The 20675-nt window shown below is 39.3% G+C and overlaps 3 protein-coding genes across 4 annotated transcripts in view; 2 read left to right on the top strand and 1 right to left on the bottom strand.

Annotated features, from left to right (window-relative positions):
* egln1a (egl-9 family hypoxia-inducible factor 1a) overlaps positions 1-4584 on the bottom strand; it is a 37123-nt gene extending 32539 nt beyond the window's left edge. Inside the window, exon 1 of one of the 2 annotated variants that reach the window (XM_005946833.3) lies at positions 3558-4584. In XM_005946833.3, coding sequence (XP_005946895.1) covers positions 3558-4244 — 687 coding nt within the window. In that variant the 5' untranslated portion in view covers positions 4245-4584. The remainder of the gene's footprint in view (positions 1-3557) is intronic. The other variant, XM_005946832.3, reaches the window with a different exon arrangement.
* Positions 4585-7068: 2484 nt separating this feature from the next.
* On the top strand, positions 7069-15999 carry tsnax (translin-associated factor X). The gene is made up of 6 exons (XM_005946831.2): positions 7069-7376; positions 8829-8918; positions 9013-9127; positions 10441-10571; positions 14094-14215; positions 15380-15999. Exons 1-6 carry the CDS (start codon positions 7361-7363, stop codon positions 15755-15757), a joined length of 852 nt encoding a protein of 283 aa, XP_005946893.1. The 5' UTR covers positions 7069-7360; the 3' UTR covers positions 15758-15999.
* Positions 16000-18840: 2841 nt separating this feature from the next.
* The window catches only part of disc1 (DISC1 scaffold protein), a gene marked incomplete at its 3' end in the record, with an annotated part of 36413 nt that continues 34578 nt past the window's right edge, over positions 18841-20675 (top strand). Inside the window, 1 exon segment of the mRNA XM_005946830.3 lies at positions 18841-19456. Coding sequence (XP_005946892.3) covers positions 19387-19456 — 70 coding nt within the window.

Raw genomic sequence — 20675 nt, 5'->3', positions numbered from 1 at the left:
ATTTAAACACTGCAGAGAGTAGAATTAACAGTAACAGTATTGTAGAAATTCATTTCACCGAAACAATAACGTGGCGCACAGTGTGACGCATGCACCAGTTTATTGTATTTCCAGACTTGCTTTCGGCACAATTTACAGTGCACGCTACTCTGTTTTTTGTCAGACTTGAAATAGCCGAAATACCTTCACACTACGGAACTTCTATGGCTCTTCCGTTCGACAATCTCTCCGGCATTGGAACCATCATCTGTTTTCTCTTCGGTCACGCTCGGTTGATTTTTCTAGTCGGCACACTCATTTCCTCCATTACGCGCTGGCTCCATTACCCGCTGGCTGCTTCCCAAACAAACACACGTGCGGCTTGGCACTTGTGCTGTACGTAACAAGTCACGCAACGTGACGCTGCGGCTGTGATTGGTTCGGCTCTGCGCTACTTAATTTGGATTGGCTGACCTTTTTTTTTTTTTTAGAGGTTATATCGCGATACATATCGTTATCGTTCTATCGCCCAGCTCTACGGTGTCCTATTCACTCCCTGTTTACGGTCCAAAACAAGTTTAGCAAATGAATGAATCAAGCGGCGATTTACATTTCTATAGATGTCTTGGGCATTTACCCAATATATCTGTAAATGATGTTCATCGACTTGTCGATATTTTTCCCCTGCGCCTCAGGGCAAGAGAGAAAAGGGATTCAAATGTTATATTTCTCAGCTGTCCCTCGTTTATCGCGGGTGTTATGTTCTAAAAATAACTAGCGATAGGTGAAATCAAGTAGCCAATTTTATTTTTTGACGGTGCAAAACGTTTTGTGGACATCGTGGACATACAGTACTGCACTTCAGAGTCACACTGCTTTCGAGTTTTGGACATGATTTTGGAGGATATCTTCGCAGTAGCGATTGACCGCAAAGTAAAGCTACCGGAAATGTACAACCCCACATCCGGTCTCAAACCAGGAAGTTAGCATTTTCTCGTGCACAGGGTCTATTTTATTTTCTTATCGTTGCCTTACATTGTACCAGTATTACCGTAAACTGTGTAATATGGCTCAACCATAGATGCAATAACTGTTAATAAAACCTTAAATCTTTTGTAACCATTTTTTTCCCCCCAATGTACCAGATTTTAATAACACTTCTGTAAGAAATCTGACCTTTTTAAAGGCCATAATGTTTACTTATTATTAAACTATTCTAAAAATGTGCTGATTCCAATATATGGTGTTTGTTAACTCTGCAGTTAAATCATGTTTAATCTACACACGATTTGGACAAAGCAATACAAAAAAAAAAAACCCTACATTTTCCCAAATGACCAGAAAGTTTATGTTATATCATATTTATATTTTAGTAAAAAAAATACCTACTGGTTTAGTGCGCAATGCTTTGAACCAGTTTCAAAGTGTTAGTGATTTATCTGGAGAAAGTAAAGCTGTGAGCTTAAGCTCTTCGTTATTCACTTCACGGCTGCTGCACAGGACTCCAAAAGTGTACGAGCCCACTGCCGCACAGCCTCCACCAGCAGCAAGCTTCCTGTGGTGTAGGTAGAAAACCTTAACCCTTGTGAAAAAAAAGACTTTGTGGTCAAAAATACCTGTCAGTTTAGCCATAAACCTAGGTCACGTATCCCACTCACCTCTTATTCACTGATTTATTTTTTCTTTTCATTTTGAATTCAATTTAAAAACTAAAGAAATCGCTCTGAAAAACTGATTTAATCTCAAACAGCTTGATGTTAGGTTAATAAATAATTATATTAAACAATTATAATATTAACTAAAATCACTTAAAAAAAAAAAAATTTGTTTCACAGTCCAGCAGCTTTTATTTATTCTCAGCCAACAGAGCAGATATTTGTGATGGCTCCATCAACTGTGTGAGAGGTGTGTGACTACAAAGTTGATTTATTTCTCTAATATTATAATAAAAGGCCCGTTGCTTTAGTGTGTTTAGGTTCTAGCCAGATTCAAAGTGATGTTGCTAAACTTCTAGTTAATAGTGACTATAGCCTTCAAAGAATTTCACTCAGGAGAGGAGGAGGAAGAGGAGAAAGCCTGAAAGCACCTCATCCTCTCCTGAGGCAGTCTCATGCTATAAGGCCATGGTGACCAGATCTGTCAAGAGTCGCAGGTCACACGCAACCATCGTTATCCACTAGACAGCACTAACAGTTAGGAAAAAACAAACCAGGTGCCGGGAGAGCTTCTGAACTCTAGCTGCTCAGCCTGAAAAAATGAGGACATCCGACAATTAAAAACAAGTTCTTAGAAAACACATTTTAGTGAAACAGAAGCTACCCACAGCTTCCTTTCGCCGCTGTAACACGCAGGTTTTCTTCTCAGTATAGGAATGCTGCCTAACCAAATATGTTGTGTGACGCTGAACTTATCACCACAACCTGTCACCACTAAAGCTGCCACATGGTTGCAGCTTCTTCACATCACTCACATTTTACCAAAAATAAAAGCTAAAGTACAAACATATGAATACAATATATACATTTTGATAAGCTGGACTGCCTCCATTGTTTGTGCATGTGGCAGCATGTGTTAACGGTGTTAGTCGTGTCACTGGTCAGAATGACCGTCCTGAAACTAATGCACTCTGTTAGAACATATAGCTCTGCTATTCACTGCTTACTAAGGTGCTTTCAGCGAAATCTGATCTTTAATTTGGAAACTCTTCTTTCTATATCTGATGCTTTCCCCATCACGTTTATTTTAAATAGAGCACCAAACATAATTACACACCTACGAAACACATCTAAAAACCAATAGTCATTCAAAATATGAACAATACACACTTAATGGAGGGAGTGCAGCCTGTAGAGGTGAGGACTGGACTTGAGCAGTAATCTATGGATTTAGGAATATATTCTGTAGGCATCAGAAAGCTAAACTATTTACACATCTGAACTAGGATCAATATACTTTTTTTTTTTTTATCATTTTAGGCTAGAATAAACAGTCCAGCATGACATATGCTTGCAGCTGCTTGCTAGAACAATGTGCCTCGTGCTTTGCTTTCATTAGATTTCAGCTGGATTTCATTTGATTCAAAGATGCTGCAGACACGTGATCTATCCAAATTTAATCTTTCTTATTGGTTGAGGTATTGCGTTTATTTAGAGCAATGATTTGAGGGTGTCTTTGTATTGCCATGGCGACCGAACACGTGCGCTGTCTGTGCACACTCTTCGTGCGTCCAAAACAAAACCATTAACATGTGAGCAGCACCAGCAATCACCTTTCTGACTCAGAGCAAAGCCAGAAGAGGACTCACCGGCCTCTTACCCGCAAAGTCGAATCTAATTAGCAAACAAGGTTGATCTGTTACACCTAATAGCGCTTTAACGACAAAAGTGGGAGAAAAAAAGCTTTTGCAGAATGATGCACCCCTGTTAAAAACCTGCGGTACTTTTGATTTCATCCCCACGCAGAGTATTGCTGCTTCCCTGACCTTGTAGTGTGTGTGGCAGGTGTCACACCAGCAAGCCTCTGGCTCCTGGAGGATGAATGCAGTAGATGCGCAGTGTGCGCGTGTGCTTCGTACTTACCTTTGTTCTTCCATTTATCGCATAGTTTCCCAGTTTGCCATTACAATGTCTGATCAGGTCGTCCATGCGATTCATTAGAAATTGGATCCTCTCGCAGCGGGGTTCCTTGCCATCGATCCACGTGATTTTATCCCCTCGGATGTCTTTAGTGGAGTCGCTCTTTTGACTCACCAGTTGACCGTCTGTGAACTTGCCAGTTTCGTACAGGGCCTTGACATTTTCAAGAATGCCCAGCCCGATCTCTGCTCCTACAAAGCCGTCCACCACACAGATGCCGTGCTTATTCATGCACGGCACTATGCACTCCATGGCAAGTTTCTGCGGGGATAAGCTGCTCTGTCCGTTAGGTGTGGCGGTGCTGTCGGACATATCATGTCCAGCTCTCACCTCAATTCTCAGTGCTTTTGTGTTTGCAATATCTGCTTGCTCGGAGCTTTGCTCTTCTCGACATTTCTCAGGCGCCTCGTCGTCCCCGGGCGGCGGTGCCTGCTCGGGCTTCTGTGCGGGCGGCTGCGGCTTGTCCGCCTCCTTACAAATGAGCTTGTGTTTCTTCCAGTCCTGCTTCTGGTGCTCCTTGCTGCAGTAGAAGGAGCTGCGGCATCTACCGCACTTAAGAAGGTTATCAAACCTCCCGCAAAGTTCACAGTACTGTCGGTCTCGGTCCAGCTCGCTCTGCGGCTTCTCCATGTTTTGAGGATACGGGAGGCGTACTGCTCCTTTAATACCGATCCTTCACGCGCCCTGCTAATCGACAACTTTGGAAACGACCCGCCGCCGACGCCACGCTGATACCCAGAGGAACCAAACATTCAAAACCCTGCCATTTTATCGCACTCATGTCCTTTTCTTCCTCGTGTGTCAGCGGAATAACACGACAACGTGCGCCCATGGACCAGCTTTTAGGGGTGGGTCGAGGTCTTTGGGAGGCATTTTTGCTCCTTCCCGGGGTAATGGATGTCGCCGCTCAGAGTGTGCTCAGCCAGCCCAGCTCGAGGACCGGCCCGCTCTGACGTCAGCACAAAGGCACCGCCTCTCTCGTGCTGCTTTCAGGTGCGGTCGGACAGACAGTTGGCGGTGAAAAAGTGGCGTGTTTGCGACACGTGGAAGTTCATGTTCAAGTCTTGTCGGGGGTATAAAGGGAGCATGCGCCTCTGGTTAGTCGGTAAAAAGTGATGTACATATGTTACCCTAACTGTTTCAATTATGCAATATATTCATGTTCTCTAACAGTGCAGAAAATTAGCTCCACCAACCATGCAGTAATAAGTATGAACAAAATGTGCAACAATGTGATTATACTTCAATACTTTGAGTACCCAATCCAGTATAATAGGTTAGAAATCCAATGTTGCTTTCTTTCTGACTTTCACCATTACTGTAACACTGCAATGCAGTGTAATGGCAAATTAAAGGTAGCGCTGTCATTTAAATTTGACACAAACCGCTTACAGATTTGTGGAAAGGACAAGCAAAAGAGATATAGCCATATGGCAAGTGTTGCTTCAAGCATCGCTGACTCGTTTTGTGCGCATTTCCTATCGAAGCAATAGTATCATATAGCCTAAATTATAAAGTAAGAAACCAGATATTCTGATGAGTATTTGTCTACCTGCGTGTGGTTGTGCTGTTGTAATTATTCTATATTAAGCAAAAGAAACATCTAAAAACCTGTGTCGTGCCGAAAAGTGATTTCTGGTATTTGCCCCCCCCCAAAAAAAAATAAAATAAAAATAAAAACATAATTGGAGGTATTTACATTGCTGCAAACGACTAATAATCTGCTAAACATACCACTTATGAATGATAGCAAATCGTTTTGAGCCCTGTCACCTTGTGATGTTAGTGAAACAGAAGCTACCCACTTGCAAGTCAAATGTGTCGTTAAAATTAAAATGTCAAGAACTAACATCACACTTCTACAAAGATATTTTAATTGGCCAAAAGGGACTGGATTATAATCATGATGTTGATGCAATAAGACGGAGTCATAAAGATTTTTTGCAGAACAAGTCGTTTCTTTGTTTTATATATAACCCCTTCGTGGCTCCTGTTGACTATAGTCTATTTATGAGAAAAAAGACATAATAAAAACAGAAGAATCGGAAACGAGTTTTTGGCACAAATCAGTTTGTAGGAGCTTGAAGGGAGCACCTGAAGGCATCTCCAGTCAGCAGCACTGTGTTGTGCTCTCATTCCTGGCTCGCATAGGTGAAATTCCTTTCGCACAAACAAAAAGTTAAAGAGCTTGCTGCTGTTATGATAGACAGATAAGTTGGGTGGCGTGCAGTTTATGAAACTTAGGATTATGACAGACCGGTGACTTAAATCACTTACTGGAAGCCATATTGGATAACATTTTAAATTTTATTGAGCATGGAGGTACTCATATAAATATTTTATGACAAACACCTGTCATTCATTCATCACAACGGTAAGTTAAATTGTTTTGTTTTTTTCATCTGGGTCCTGGTCTTGTTTTATCCACAAATATAATATACACAAAACAATCATCCAGAATGACACACCAAAGAGATGTAAGATGCTGGTAAAGGGACCAAATGTCAATACAAAGATGTAAAATGACTAAAATGAGACACAAAGTACACTTAAAGAGATACAAAGTTAAAACAATGACACATAGAAAATACCCCAATTGTCACTCAAAATTAGATAGTAAACCCAAACGTGATGATATGTACATTTATTCCAAGAGAGTGGTTGTAAAAAGATGAAAGGTGTTACTACAAAAAGGGGAAAAAACTACAAAAAAATGACAATGACATAAAAACAAGAAGAAAAAAAATATGATGCACAAAACAACTTCTCGGAGATGTTAAATGACCACAGGGAGACGCCCAATTTTAAATTGAGACCTAAAAATAATCATGAAAAGTGAATGAAAACAAACGTATGCAGTAAGCATCACACAACAGTGGCCAATATTCAAAAAGATGCACAGATGGTTAACAGATAGCAATCGCCAATCACATCTGCAGGACTTTCAGTAAAGACATTTCACTCTGTGGAAGAAGTCAAGGTGGAACGTTTTGTTGAAAAGACGAGTAATTCGCCAAAGGTTGGCTTAGATATTCGATGGAATATCTAAGACACTGGTTATTTTAGGGTGGTAGTCTGGAGAATTTCTACGTTTGAATTTTGACTGGAAAGAGAAATTGTCTGGGCTGCACAAGTTCTGTGTGGCACATCTTTCTTCTTGGTTTGGTATGGGAATATCTAATTAGTATACATGGTATCTTCAAGAACTTACTTAATAGTTATAACGTCATAAAAGCGATTATTATGTAATTATTATAAATATAGCTGTTATATGTTTGTATTGTTGTTATTGAAATTGTGTTATTATTATAAATGCAACTGTTATATATTTACGCCAAATTTCTAAAATCAGATTCTAATTATTTGAAAATTAGTAATAAGGAAAACATTGTAATAAAACTAACTCCTGATGCTGACATTTAACTACGTATCCCGTGATGCATCTCTTTGAATTTCCTTCTACGCGTGTAAACAGCGCAAAAGCCCCGCGATGGACTGAGGTCCGCACCAACGCCTGTTATTAAAACCAAGGAAACACCGTTTTATTCGCGTTAAAATATTTGTAGGCTCTACTAATTTTGTTTTCCATCGCTCAGAGAAGATAATTTTTTCGGATTAAAGCGGAATTATTTTGTTTTTTGATCGTAATAGTACTCAGCCTTTACGTTTGACTGGTACTGGCGTTAGTTAGTGGCTAAAACACTCGAAATACACCCCTTAAAACTGTGCACTACAACACCGAAGCTATGAATAAACGAGAAGGTAAGTCCATCATTTCAAAATAACAAGTTTAGTTTTATGAGTTTTGTAATTACCCAGCAAGCCTAAAATAACAGTAGGACTAATACATGATAACGTTTTAACCTACTCTGCCTAAGTCAGGCTAACGAAATCATTTCGGTCGTAACAGACGTAAACAGTGCTAATCCTGTGTTCCCTTAAAATGCCTAAAGCACATACTAGTGCGAATCACGAGTCACCCTACGATAGGATTTTATCATAATACTTCATTGACGATACAATATTATTATCTTTTTTTTTTAACCTTTTGCATTAAGTATCGCATTTGTCTTTTTTCAACTGCAAAGTATGCACAATTTTAAATAAAGTTATCTCACTTTCAATATTTTTTTGCTGCAAAAAAATGAGATTCTAATGCGTGCCAACACTGTCACTAAAACCTGCAATAAATGTTTCTATCAGTCTCCGATTGAATGGGGTCAGGTTGGCAATTACACGCAATCTGTACACCCACGCATTCAAGCTCTTAGCAGCCATTTATTTGGTCACTACAAGTTGCCATTGGCTGCTGAATGGGAAAAATCTCACCATGCAGCCACTGTCGGCATTTGGTGGTTTAATGTAATCAGATTACGTTGGATCAACGTAGTATACTTACATTGACTTATGTCACTTTACATATTGAAGTATGTAAAGTGAAATTTGTTTTAATTCATTCTACACAAGTTAAAAACTTCAGGAAAACACAATGAAATCTTGTTGTTTGAACAACTACTTTGTTAATCAGAGCAATTACTGCTAGTCTTGCTTAATGAACCAATATGGGATTAATGATTTCATAGAGACAAACAACCATTTGCACTTAGATTCATGGGTAATTTAGAATAGCCAATTAACCTAACTCTAATTACATACTGCAAACCAGACAGATTGTGGATTTGAACCCAGGCCCTTCTTGCTGTGAGACAACAGCACTCACCATCACACCACCAAGCTGTCAATCCAGGCTAGGAAAGAAAACTAGGAAAGCTTTGATTACAAGGTTTGATGCAGACTTTTCTGTACGTTTTTGTCCTTGACAGGTTAAACCACAATAAATAGCGATAGCGTACACGTGGTGTGGGTGCAGTTGTCTGCCTCTTAAAACTCCAACGATTTTCCTGCAGTTTGGCATCTAATGTGATCTTGTGAATTTCGTGAGTCCAGGCAACTAACCACTCTTACTAGATTGTATGTCATGATCATGTCATCTCAACAAGAACAAATTAAGTTGTTGAATTTCATGCAGATGCTACATGATTTAATTACGTTCACCATAGGAACATGAAATAATTTAGTTCCAATTACAAGTTTGAATCTTGTACATATAACAACCACCCAATTTCATTTTTTTCAGTGTATTTTATTTGTGTGACTGAGAGGCAGATAGAGGCAGTTATTATTTAAAGACTATGACATCATCTCTACTGTCAGGTGAGGGTTGTTCACGGAGAAATGCAGATGCAGCGCAGGAGCACGAAATGAGTGCCAACCCCTCCTCGTCTGTCATGGCTGCCTTCAAAGGTAACAGCATCCTCAGTATTCTCACTGCACTTTGCACCCAAATGGTTTTAATGTTGTATTGCCTGCACTGAAACATTTCTCTGTGTATTTCAAGTTTTCCAACAGGAGCTCGACACCAAACACGACAAATATGAGCGTCTTGTTAAGATTAGTCGCGACGTCACAATTGAAAGCAAGAGAACCATATTTCTTCTGCACAGAGTGACCACGTAGGTGTTCTTAACAATAATATGCACCGTATAGATTAGTACAGTTAGGTCTATAAGTTTTTGGGATAACTACTTTTGCCTCTGTGCACCAGCACAGTGGATTTTTAAAACAACGATCATGATGTGATTAAAGGTCAGACTTTCAGCTTTAATTCAAGGGGTTTAACAAAAATATTGCATTAATTGTGTAGGAGTTACAGCCACTTTTATACACAGTTTCCCATTCGCAAAAGGCCCAGTAATTGTACTGACTGAGGCAGTTTCAGGTGAGGTTATTTCATGATAAATACAGCAGACATGATATCTGAAGTTCATTCAACATGTTGAAATTAGGATTTTATAGTTTTCCACTTTAATTTTAAACACCAAAGCAAAAAGAGATCATTAGGCATCATTAGGCTAAAAAAGAAAACAAAATAAACCTGTCAGAGATAAAGCCAGATAAACAATCTGATATATTATTAAAGACAAAACATACTAACTAGCCCACAAAAGACAACTAAAGTGGATGATTATCGACAGTCACTCTTCTGCTGTGGCCATTTCTGATGAGCCACAAATAAATGACATGCACAGCAGCCAATGTCAAAAGAGAAACATTCAGGAAAACTATTGCTCGGGACCAGTTTAAAAAAATGACAAGTGTGGCTCATTTGAAGCAAAATATGAGGAAGTGAGGGGTGGCTCAGGACAGAAGTATCTGTAGTTACTCATATTTTCTGCAAAACTTTGGTTAAACCCCTTGAATTAACCCTGAAAGTCTTCAATCACATATTGATTGTTTTGTTTAGTCTTCTGTGTTAGTATACAGAGGCAAAATTACAAAAAATGTATCATTGTTCTAAACCCTTTAGACATAACTGTATATCAGTTTTTTCACTGGAGCCTGCTTCTGATTGTAGTTGCTGTCTGGACACTACAGAGTGTCTTTTTTATATCATTGATGTAAACAGCAGCTTTGAAAATAACCTACCTATCATTTACATTGTCTCTATTCAGTACAGATATAGTTTTGAGAGGGATGTAATGTGTGAATATATTCTTTGGAATAATATGGAAATATCTTGACAAAACATATAATTCAATGTCAATCAAGATCTCAGAACAGCGTCAGCTAAAAATGTAATAGGACTTTAATGAGCTTCACAGGGGGAAAATCATCTTAAAATGGCAAATGATCTTTAAAAGTGATAAGTAAAAACAATAAATACATTGGCATTAGTTGTAGTGGGGATGCAACAAAGTAAGTCTAAAACAAAAATAAATATTTATATGTTTTTTGTACCTTTTAACATTTTTTTCTGTGTGTAAAGTGTACCAGATGCAGAGGATGTCCTGAACGAGGCAGACATAAAGCTGGATGGAGTCAGGCAGAAGATTGGGCAGATTGCTGAGGAGTTGAAAGGAGAGGATATTTATCAGTTTCACAGAGCCTTCACACCAGGTGAGTGGTCATTTACCTCTTTTCGTTTATATATAAAGCACATATTTATTCTGAAAGAAACTGAATTCTTTGAAAGTGGTGTTTTTTCACTCTAAAATGGTTAATCGGCTGTTTAAATTCTCCTGCCACACCCAAGTGGATTTATTAGATTACGGTCCCATGGGATACAAGGCACGTGGCCCTTTGTGTGTGACTCAGTTAGATCATATCTGATGTAGATTCCACTAGAGGTGTTTGCAAAAATGATAGCTCACATTCGTTGAATCTCCTTCTTATTATTAAGCAATAAGTATTTTGCTGTTTTAATCTTTATGAAGTACATTAAGGGTTCTAATAAATATACCTTTAATATAATAATAGTGTGGAAGGCCCTAAAAGGTCATTCAAAGCCATTGAGTATAGTCAATAGAAAGTTAGCACAACTAGCTTGCATTGTATAATGCAGCTCTGATAGAAAGTCTACTTCTGATTGGTTCACTCAGCTGCCTTAGAGTGACGATAGTGTCACTCACCCAAAATAAGAAGTAGACAAAGAAATGTCGAAATCTAGAGTTAAGGTGAGATATGAAACTACATTTTTTTTTCTTTATCCGTTGATGTAATTAATAATTTCTTTTTTATGATTTGTACTTAAATGATTTTCTTTTATCTTCAGTAGACATATTGTAAAGTCAGTGATAGTGTTAAAGCATGACCTTGATGCAGGCCTGGATGTGATGGTCACGCCTTCTGATAAAGTTGTTTTCAAACTAGCATAAGCACCACTTTTTGTTACTGTAGCCATAATGTCTGCAGCGAAGGAGAAAAACATGACTGGCAGCGAGTGGGAGCTGTTATCTAGCAGCTGGGGAAGTCATTTTTAGATTGCGGTCACACAGGAATCACTGCTGCATCCTTCGCGACGTGACCAATGGCAGTTCCCACCAATTAGCCCTTTTATTTTTTTCCCCATTTTCATCGTCTTTATTAGATTGAGGCTGGGCTCGATGCACGGGCCCTCCAGATAATCTTGGCTGGAGGAGAAGTCTCCAGGCATGTGTAATGGGTCTGTTTTTTTTATATAATGACCATCAAAGATATTGTGGGCTAAATCTGACCATAATTGCCACTGATAACAGAGCAGCGTGGTACTTGGGTACGCTTTTTTTTGTTGTTGTTATTTTTTTACCCTGCTAGCTGCTATGAGTCAGTGCAAACGTACATTAACATGTGGAACTTTTCACGTGGCTCACCTGCAATTCAGTGAACCGCTCTGTGGTCAAACATTAGCTCAGTCCAAAAATCCTCAGTATTCTCAGTACATGAATGTGCGCCAAACCGCAACGGTACTGTTTGCGCATTACTCAAGATCTGATCCTGCCAAGCTATATTCGCACCCTCGCCTCTCAACTTTTCCTACCACCATGCCAGTAAAATCTCTCAAATTTCCACTTTTTTAGCTCTTAGTCACTGTTTAGACACGATGTTCTGTAAGGTTTCTGCGAGCCTCGTTGACCAAAGGTAACTTCTGCTTCAGTAAAGACATAAACAACTCCTGACAGTAAATGCAGGAACTGGTCTCTGCCTGCCTGCTTCAAAGCCTTATTTAAACTGGCCTGGACTGTGGTGTTCCCTCTGTGAAAGTGGATCCACTGGCAGTGTTTAGCTGGTAAACAGTTTTTTGTTTTTTTTTAGTTTTTTTTTTAAAAAGAGTCGAAAACAGTTGCCAAATAAACACTGGGAGGACCGAAGCCTAAAATACAGTATTTTTCAAAAGCCTTTAGCCGCTCCTCATTTCTTTATACTTTGCTTGGAAAAATTGAGTTAGGTGCTTTTTTTTTTTATTTACGAATGATTCATATGTCAGCATTAAGTGGTTTAACAATCAAAAAACATTCCTCTGAAAATGATCAGGTCCAAGCACCGGACTGAAAATCAGAATACTTTATTAATCCCTAAGGAAATTATGTTATGTATATAAGTGAAAAAGTAGCCAATGGCTACTCCAGGCTTCCAAAGGTCTTTTAAGGTTTTAAAGACATTTGGAAACCTGGAGAAAAACAATTTAAAGAAATGAAAAGTGGCGAAAGACTCTTTCACAGTACTATAAAATTATGTACTCCAAGTAAACATGTTTCAGTTTAATAGTTTTTGTTTGTAACTATTAATAGTTAATCCTCCATTTAAAGCTGCGACTACACTTACAAACCACTCAGTTTCACTTAAACTGTTAATCCACAATTTTAAGTAACAATGTTTCAATGCTAACTATGCTGTTAGCAAAAAAAGAAAAAATGTTTTCAATCCAAATTTATTCATAAAAACAACAAAGATGACCAACATGTTGTACATGAAACAAAGGGTTAAAGAATTAACACTAACACACACACACACACACACAAAAGCTGCATGTCTTTGGACGTGCAGCTTGTGGGGAGGGAAGAAATACCAATTTATTTCTTTTGATAATAAATTGGTAATTCATGTCATTTCATTATTTCCAATTATTTCTCTTTTTCCTTAAGATGCTATTTTATCATTGCTTTTGCAATACTTGGTTAACTTTTAACTTTTCTGCTCCAGCTTGTTCAGATCAGTCCAGTTAATCAAATGCAAATTGTTGACATAATGTTTCCATGTAACCCATACAACTTTGAGAATTAATGCTGCGATATGGTTCTGATACGTCTTTTGTTTAAAGACACAAATGTTTAACTATGTTGGTAAGTAGAGTTATTAGGTAATTATCAAATTGAAGTTCTCAGTACCAGATTTTGCTGTTGTCTCAGCAGGTGAAATTTGTCAGCTACTAAGAAACTAATAGAAAAAAAATCAATGATTTTTCTATAATTATTGATAATAAACAAAATGTTAAATGAAGTCATTAAGACATAATATAGATGATCATCGATATATTTAATGCATTTATTTTACAAAACCAAATAACGAAGTAGCTGCGATTGATAGTTCTCATATTTTCCGTGCACATTAGTGTTGTGTAGTCGTTCGGCCCACTGCCTGTACACGCTGGTGTGACTGGACTGAAATCATAATCAGAGTGGTGAAAGCTATTCAGAGTACAGTCAAGATAAAGTATTCTTGCTGGCTCCGTGCAGCGCATTGCGGTCAGTGCGGAGAGATAGCAGGCTCTTTGAAGTTCAACTGCCGCTCCAAAAGTAAACTTCAGACACAAAGTCTTCCGTCCTGTGATTATTGGATTGTTGTTTACCCAGGGGCAGAAAACAAATGAGGGGTCATCTTAGCCCACCAAAAAAAACAGCCACTGTTGTTCTATCAAAAGATAGAGACAGGAAACAGGTTTTATTTGAATCATTATCTCCATCTGTGATCTGTACTGTGCAGATTTCATGTTGATGCTGCACGCTCTGCTTGCTACGCTCATTTGATACATGGTCATTTTAGTGAATTGCAAACAAATGCCCCAGCCACTGTCACATTCAGTTTTAGCAAGCACAGTGAAATGATCAAGTGAATATGCCATTGTTTTACTCTGATCCATTTTAATGTACTTTAATTCATCAGGGATTCAGGAATATGTGGAAGCCGTCTCTTTCCTGCACTACATCCGCCATCGCTGCCTCATCAGCTTGGAAGAGATCAACGCCAGGCTGGTGTTCATGAACACAGAGAAGGCAGATCCTAAGGTAAAATCACAGAGGACTGACTGAACATTAACAATTTTTTAGTTAATGTTAAAGTATTTTTTAATCCCCAAAAAGTCCTTAAAAGAACTATGTGACATTCTGGAAAATAGATTTTGTCGCTTTCGTGGTATCAAACTCTGTTTGGCTCAGAGAGTGTATATAAAAATAAAACTTGGATGTAGCCACTGTAAGGTCACCGTTCGATTTGAGACTCCAAATATAGAAACTTCACCATTAATGTTTTAATGGTTTTATTTTTGGATTGTTTTTTCTTTTCTAAAGCAAGATGTGACTGTTTATTTTTTTCAGTTGTAGGGTGTCTGTTGATCCACACAATATGACTTAAATCTCATTAATTTGCATTAAAGGCATTGCATATAAAATGTTCAAATTCAGAAAATGCATATAAATAAATAAGATAATTTTGAAATTGGTGCCAGCAGCATGTCTCAGTGTCACAATTACCAGTGTGTAGCATCCCTGTTTCTTTTAACAGCTGTTTATAAACATCTGGGAACTGAGGGGATCAGCTGAACCTTTGGGAGAGGAATGGTGTCCCATTCTTGTCTGATATGGGTTCTATCTGCTCAATAGTCTTGGGTCTTTTCTCTGTTATTTTTCATTTTATGATGTTCCAGATGTTTTCAGCTGGTGAAAGATTCCAACTTCAGGAAGATCACTGCAGGAGCAGGGCTCTTCTAACTGTCTATTGAAGCCACACTGTTGTACTTGTAATACAACTGTAATTGTATTGCTGGAATATGCACGGCCTTCCCTGAAAAAGACATTGATGGGTGCCCAATGCATCCCTGTACCATCACAGATGCAGGTTTTTAAACTGAGCGTTGATAACAAGCTGAATAGTTTCTCTCTGTTCTGATTTCCCAAAAGAATTTCAAATAATAGTGTTCCTCCAGATGTTTCTTTTTAGTACACTTACTTTTTCATCCTTTTTTCCCTCTTTGTCTCAACTTTTTGAAATTTTTGCTGCCATCTAATTCAAAATGAGCTTCCCAGATTAAACATTTAGTTTTCTGTCTTCTACTATGAATGTAATATGGGGTTAAGAGATTTGCAGGTCATTGCATTCTGTTTTTGTTGACATTTTATATAAAGGCCCAGCTTTTTAGAATGTATTCTTTCCTGTCCTGTTTTCCAATTCAGGGCTCAGCTGAAGCGATGCCGGTGAACGCTCAGGTCTTGACCTTTCAGGTGACGTCGTCCGACTACCTGCTGGGCGTGGCCGACCTAACAGGGGAGCTGATGCGGATGTGCATCAGCAGCGTCGGCAATGGCGACATTGACACACCCTTCCAGCTAAGCCAGTTCCTGCGGCAGATCCACGATGGTTTCTCCTACATTGGGAACACAGGCCCGTACGAGGTGTCCAAGAAGCTGCACACGCTGCGGCAGAGCCTGGGCAAAGTAGAAGACGCGTGCTACACCCTACGCGTCCGCGGCTCGGAGATCCCCAAACACATGCTGGCAGACGTGTTCTCCAGTCGGACCACACTCATCGACCCCGAGGAAGGAGTGGTTTAATCCCGCACTGCTTCAACGACGCTCTTCTCTGTGGTCTCATTGTCTGGTTTAGTTTAGCTCCGTTTGATGTTTGTGTGCATTTTTAATGGGATTTCACTGATGTTTCTAGTGTTTTGTGACATGCTTGTTCATTTTTTATTATTACAATAACAACAGTGTTACAATAGACAATGGATTCTCTTTTGTTCGATAAAGATCTGATGACTTCAGTTGTTTTGCATGAATAAAGGTTCTGTGCCAAATATGCCACACTCCCTGAGACTTTAAGCGGCTTTGAAAATATGTGTTCATTTTATTTTCTCTCTCTCTCGCTGCCCTTCCCTCTCTCTATCACACACAGATAATCTAAGGTAGTCCCACTGGCTGTCTGTACTCTTCATTCAGTGTGGAGGAGGAACATGTGACCTTTGCACATTGCACACCCCTATTCTCCAGCAGACACACACACACACATACTCACAAACAACCCCTTGTCTCCTTCTTCTACCCTCTTTAAACACTCCGTCCCAGTGCAGTGACGTACACTTAAAGTGAGATTTGGAATGAGAGGAGGAATATTCCTGGTAGAGAACTGATATCATGCTTAACCTCATGGTGTTTGTTATTGTACGGTGACAAATGAAAATAATGATAGCATAGTCTGTTGTTGAAAATAGATGCCTTTATTCACGATAGGGCCAAAACAATTTTATTGCCAGATTTCACCTCAGAGAAAATGTTCTTTTATGATTCACATTAGTCACCTTTAGGTCTGTATACATATCACATTTTGATCACACATACATTAGAAAAAAAAAAAGACTATGACAAATTTAATTTTGTACAAAAAATGTAGGCTATTTGTAATTAAGTAATTGTTTTGTTTTGATATGAACTGGATCATTTTGATATTGTATAAGTTTGTCCCTTTTTATGACTCTGTAAGAGAGAGAGTCCAAATAATTTAGATCTGCCATCTGCTGGGCAATTTCAGAACGGTGAATACAAACAGATACATGTGCAGAAAAAATAAAGTTTTGGCCTCCTTTTACACTCCAAAGAAAAGCAATTTGTTGACGAAGGAGATGATCAGCCAACCGCGGTTAAAGAGGGGGTTAAGGGGCACTGGAAATTATAGCAGGAGATGATAAGGGGGTCTAACTCCCCATTTTCCTGTAGAAATAAACGTCCTCCTCTGCTTCACTGTGAATATATAACTATCTAAATATAAATAATACTACATGCAGTGACTGTTTGACTGCATGGGTATATTGCATGAACCTCAGTCCACTACTTACTATTCCTAACTGCTTTACTTTGTAAAACTATAACTATACCATATCACAGTGGTTCCATTACCAAACCATTAAATCTTGTGCTTAAGTGCAGCCATTATATTATTACTGGGTAACTACATCTCCTAATTTGTGCAACAGGAGACGTAGTTATCTCCTGTGTAGTTATTACATAGGAGGCCTGTGCACATTATAATCAGTGTAACGCACTTTACTTTAGCTAATTTACTTTAGCGCCCCATTTATATAAATGAATAAATAAATCCTGGAACAACCCTAATCCAGAGATTTGCTGTAACTCTACTGTCTGGAATATGGCAGACCAAAACCACTCTTAACATCTTTGTCAGTGAGAGCTATAAAACTTACAATGATTTAGACCTTTGGCTTGGAAATGACTCTCGTGGCCATGCTTAACAACTTCCTGGTTCCATACACAGGAGAAAGTCAAAAAACTGGCATGGACCTTTTTTTATTAGGAGAAAAGAATGCTATTAAATCCACATTCAGACTATTTAAATTTGATACTATATATTTGTGTATACAGTGACATAAACATGATGGATCAAATGAATATTTTGTGAATACGACTAAATCAGGAAACACGTAGTCAGCCTATGGTTGTGGTTATGTATGAAATCAAAGTTGGATGAAAACGTGTATTTCTCAAGGTTTGATGTAAAAGTGAAAACGTGCACACATACTTTTGGGAAATGTAAAGAAAAAAGTTATTTCTTAACTTTCTATAGCGGATAAACTAATATATCTGTGTGAAGTCTGACATCTGCTGGTCAAAGTCAGCAACACAGCTACAGCACTGTGAAAAATGCATGTGATGGATGCACTGAATGCATAGCTGATGAAGGGAAAGAGCAAGCTAAACCTAACAGAGCAGGAGCTAATGTGTTATTAGTCAACAGCTACGTGTTTATCCTTTGATTAAGTCATCTTTTATCCTTGCAGTCACTCTTTTCCTGATTGCTTAATTATTTCATAAAAGCCCTCATATATCAATACATAAGACAGATGTGATTACATCATTCTTATACATTTCATCTGCTCCCTTATAGACACCGTGTGTAATTTTAGCATCTTCTTTCTGGGTTTTTCGCATAATATGGTGTTTCTTATGTCTTAAAACTTATGGCACAGAGGTAAGCCAAAAACTAAAACTTGACAACTAAGCTAAAACTTGAGAGGTTAGTCAAAGGGCTTCTCCTGGAAACTAGCCAGCCTGTGGGGCAGTGCGCTGATGTCAAAAACGCATCTCCAATGCGCCTCTAATCTTTAACAAAGAGCAGGTGATGGCACTCTGCATGCCAGGCAACGTGTTTCATCCCTGCTCTTACCCTAGCTATGTGTAAATACGTCCTGCATTCTGTCTGTTGAACAGAGCTTTTTGTCTCTGAGTATTGTTCACGAGCCAGGCGAGCTGAATGAAAGGAGCACTGGGATGAGTGGTGTGTGAAGGGGTGGATGAAAAGACTGCGCCATGTGAGGTCTAGGGTTTGGTGCTACTCGCTGATTCCCTGAGTGCCGAAAGAAAGAGACACATTAAGATGTGTAAGGGAGTACAGACCTGCTACACTGTGATTTAAATGACTGAATCACACGCATCCTGTGTGTATACATTTGAACTTCGTGGTATTTGTGACTTAATAGTAGAGAGATGGTATTTTCCCCCATAAATTTCCTCCACAAGCTTCAGTGACACTAAAATACAGCACATATAAACATAAACAACTGCGTTGTTTAATCCGGTTCCGTGTCCGCTGCTACTTCCACAGTGTGCCCGCTGTGGATATGAGGCGGTCTGAAGGAGTTTGGAGTCAAATTCCTGAACACGTAGGAGCTCCAACGCGACGCATGACGCAAGGGCGCAGCGACTAACGGATTACTGATCAACTGATCGATGTGTCGACTAACAGACGGATTTTCCTGGGCTATGTACTTCTGCCACTGCACACCACCGCTGGATGTGTTTTCCATACTTTCCCCACAAGGAACAGCACGACGTGAAGTCTTTCTCCAGACCGTCAGTTCAGGCGCAGCGGGACCCACTTGTTTCCAACAGGGGGAGAAATGTAAGAATCTGATGTACCATAAATGTTTGTGTCAAGAGATTTTCATCAGGGACAAAACAGCGCGCTGGGAAGCAGTTTTCACCCGTCACTCACTGTGTGCAGGGAAAATATAGCAGCCCGGGTTCACTTTTCCATAACGGAAATGAGATCAGTCCCTTTGCTTGGCTTCACTTCTTCTAAAACATGGTCGATGTAACTCTATGCAGGCTTGTGCCACCGGGGTCTGACTTTCTTTGACTTTTCAACACAAACAGCCTTTTTTAATGGAAAAATGTTCGCTGGACTGATGGGACTGGAATGCCACGGCAACTCTCTGCTTCACTGCCGCGAAACCATTCAAGGTAAAACAAGGTTTTTAACTATCCGCTGATGTTCTCACACCGACCCTGGTCTTTTACAGGATATGTATACACCCCCAGGAACTTCATCCAACTTTAATACACCGAAATTGGATAAAATAGTAGTATTAGGATGTACTAAGCCGGCAGTTTTTAGGGAGGGATAGTCATCAGATGATTAAACAAAAGCAGAGCAGCCGCAGTGAAGACTCAGCCTGTTTAATAATGCATTGCCTGGAATGTGTATGAAAGTTCACAGTTCCCTGGATCATAAAGGTTTAAAGTCTCCCTACCAGTCATTCATGGAGGAGTGATGATGAGTTGGAAATGATTAAATACTTAAATAATATGTTCCCCACCTCTTTAGACAAAGTAGAGAAGCATTTTCCTGCGTATTGTCTCTATTTGGGTCTTTTAACATGTTTTATACAAATAAAATGAGCTTGACTAATAAATAGAAATGTGATCCAAGTCTGTTCACGCAGGATGCCGGTAATCAGACCTCCATTAGACCCATTTATCAGACTGTTATGATCTCGCCACATGCAACAGGGTAACTACTGCAGTTAAAAGGCTGCTAGATGTGGTAAACCTTAGATAAAAATCTATTTCCCAAAGTGCTTCCGAAACAGCTTCTGCTGTGAGTAGATTTTTCCCTGGTCTCTGTTGTGTGACATTTTTGAATGAATCTAATCTACCAGAAATATCAAAATGCCTATTAAAGAGTATGTGCAGTGTGTAAATGAATCTCTATAACACAGACTCAACTGATCCTCATGTGATTACAGTCTGACAAGAGCATAGCAGAGACGCAATCCTTGGAATATCCCCATCCTTTAACCTACTGTGCAAAATGGAGCGATAAGGACCAAGATTTAGGACCAAAGATAGGAACTGGCATTGGAGCATACTGTATTGTTGGGTTTTCATCCACTTATGTAGTCATTTCTTTAGTAAGATGAATAGATATCACTGCTAACTTTCACTTCCCCTTTTTGTGACGCTCTCTTTGGTCACAAGTGGCGAGGTTTTGCACATCTGCCGAGCAGTGCTGCTTCTCAGGAGGTTGCTGACATGCAGATCCGCTTGTGTGCGTTGTGTGTCTGTGTGTGTGTCAGAGGGTGCTGAGCTTGTTCCTCAAATGTTTGTGTTTTTATGAGAGCCCCTGCATTCCTCTCTGTCTTTGGCTCAAGCACTTTCAGTGCCCAATTGGATGCAGTGT

This window comes from Haplochromis burtoni, unplaced genomic scaffold (assembly GCF_018398535.1).
Source record: "Haplochromis burtoni strain Fernald_Lab_line unplaced genomic scaffold, NCSU_Asbu1 Contig_499, whole genome shotgun sequence".
Classification (NCBI taxonomy): Eukaryota; Metazoa; Chordata; class Actinopteri; order Cichliformes; family Cichlidae; genus Haplochromis; species Haplochromis burtoni.
The sequence above is the reverse complement of the archived record's forward strand: the minus strand, read 5'-3'. Positions and strand labels throughout refer to the sequence as shown.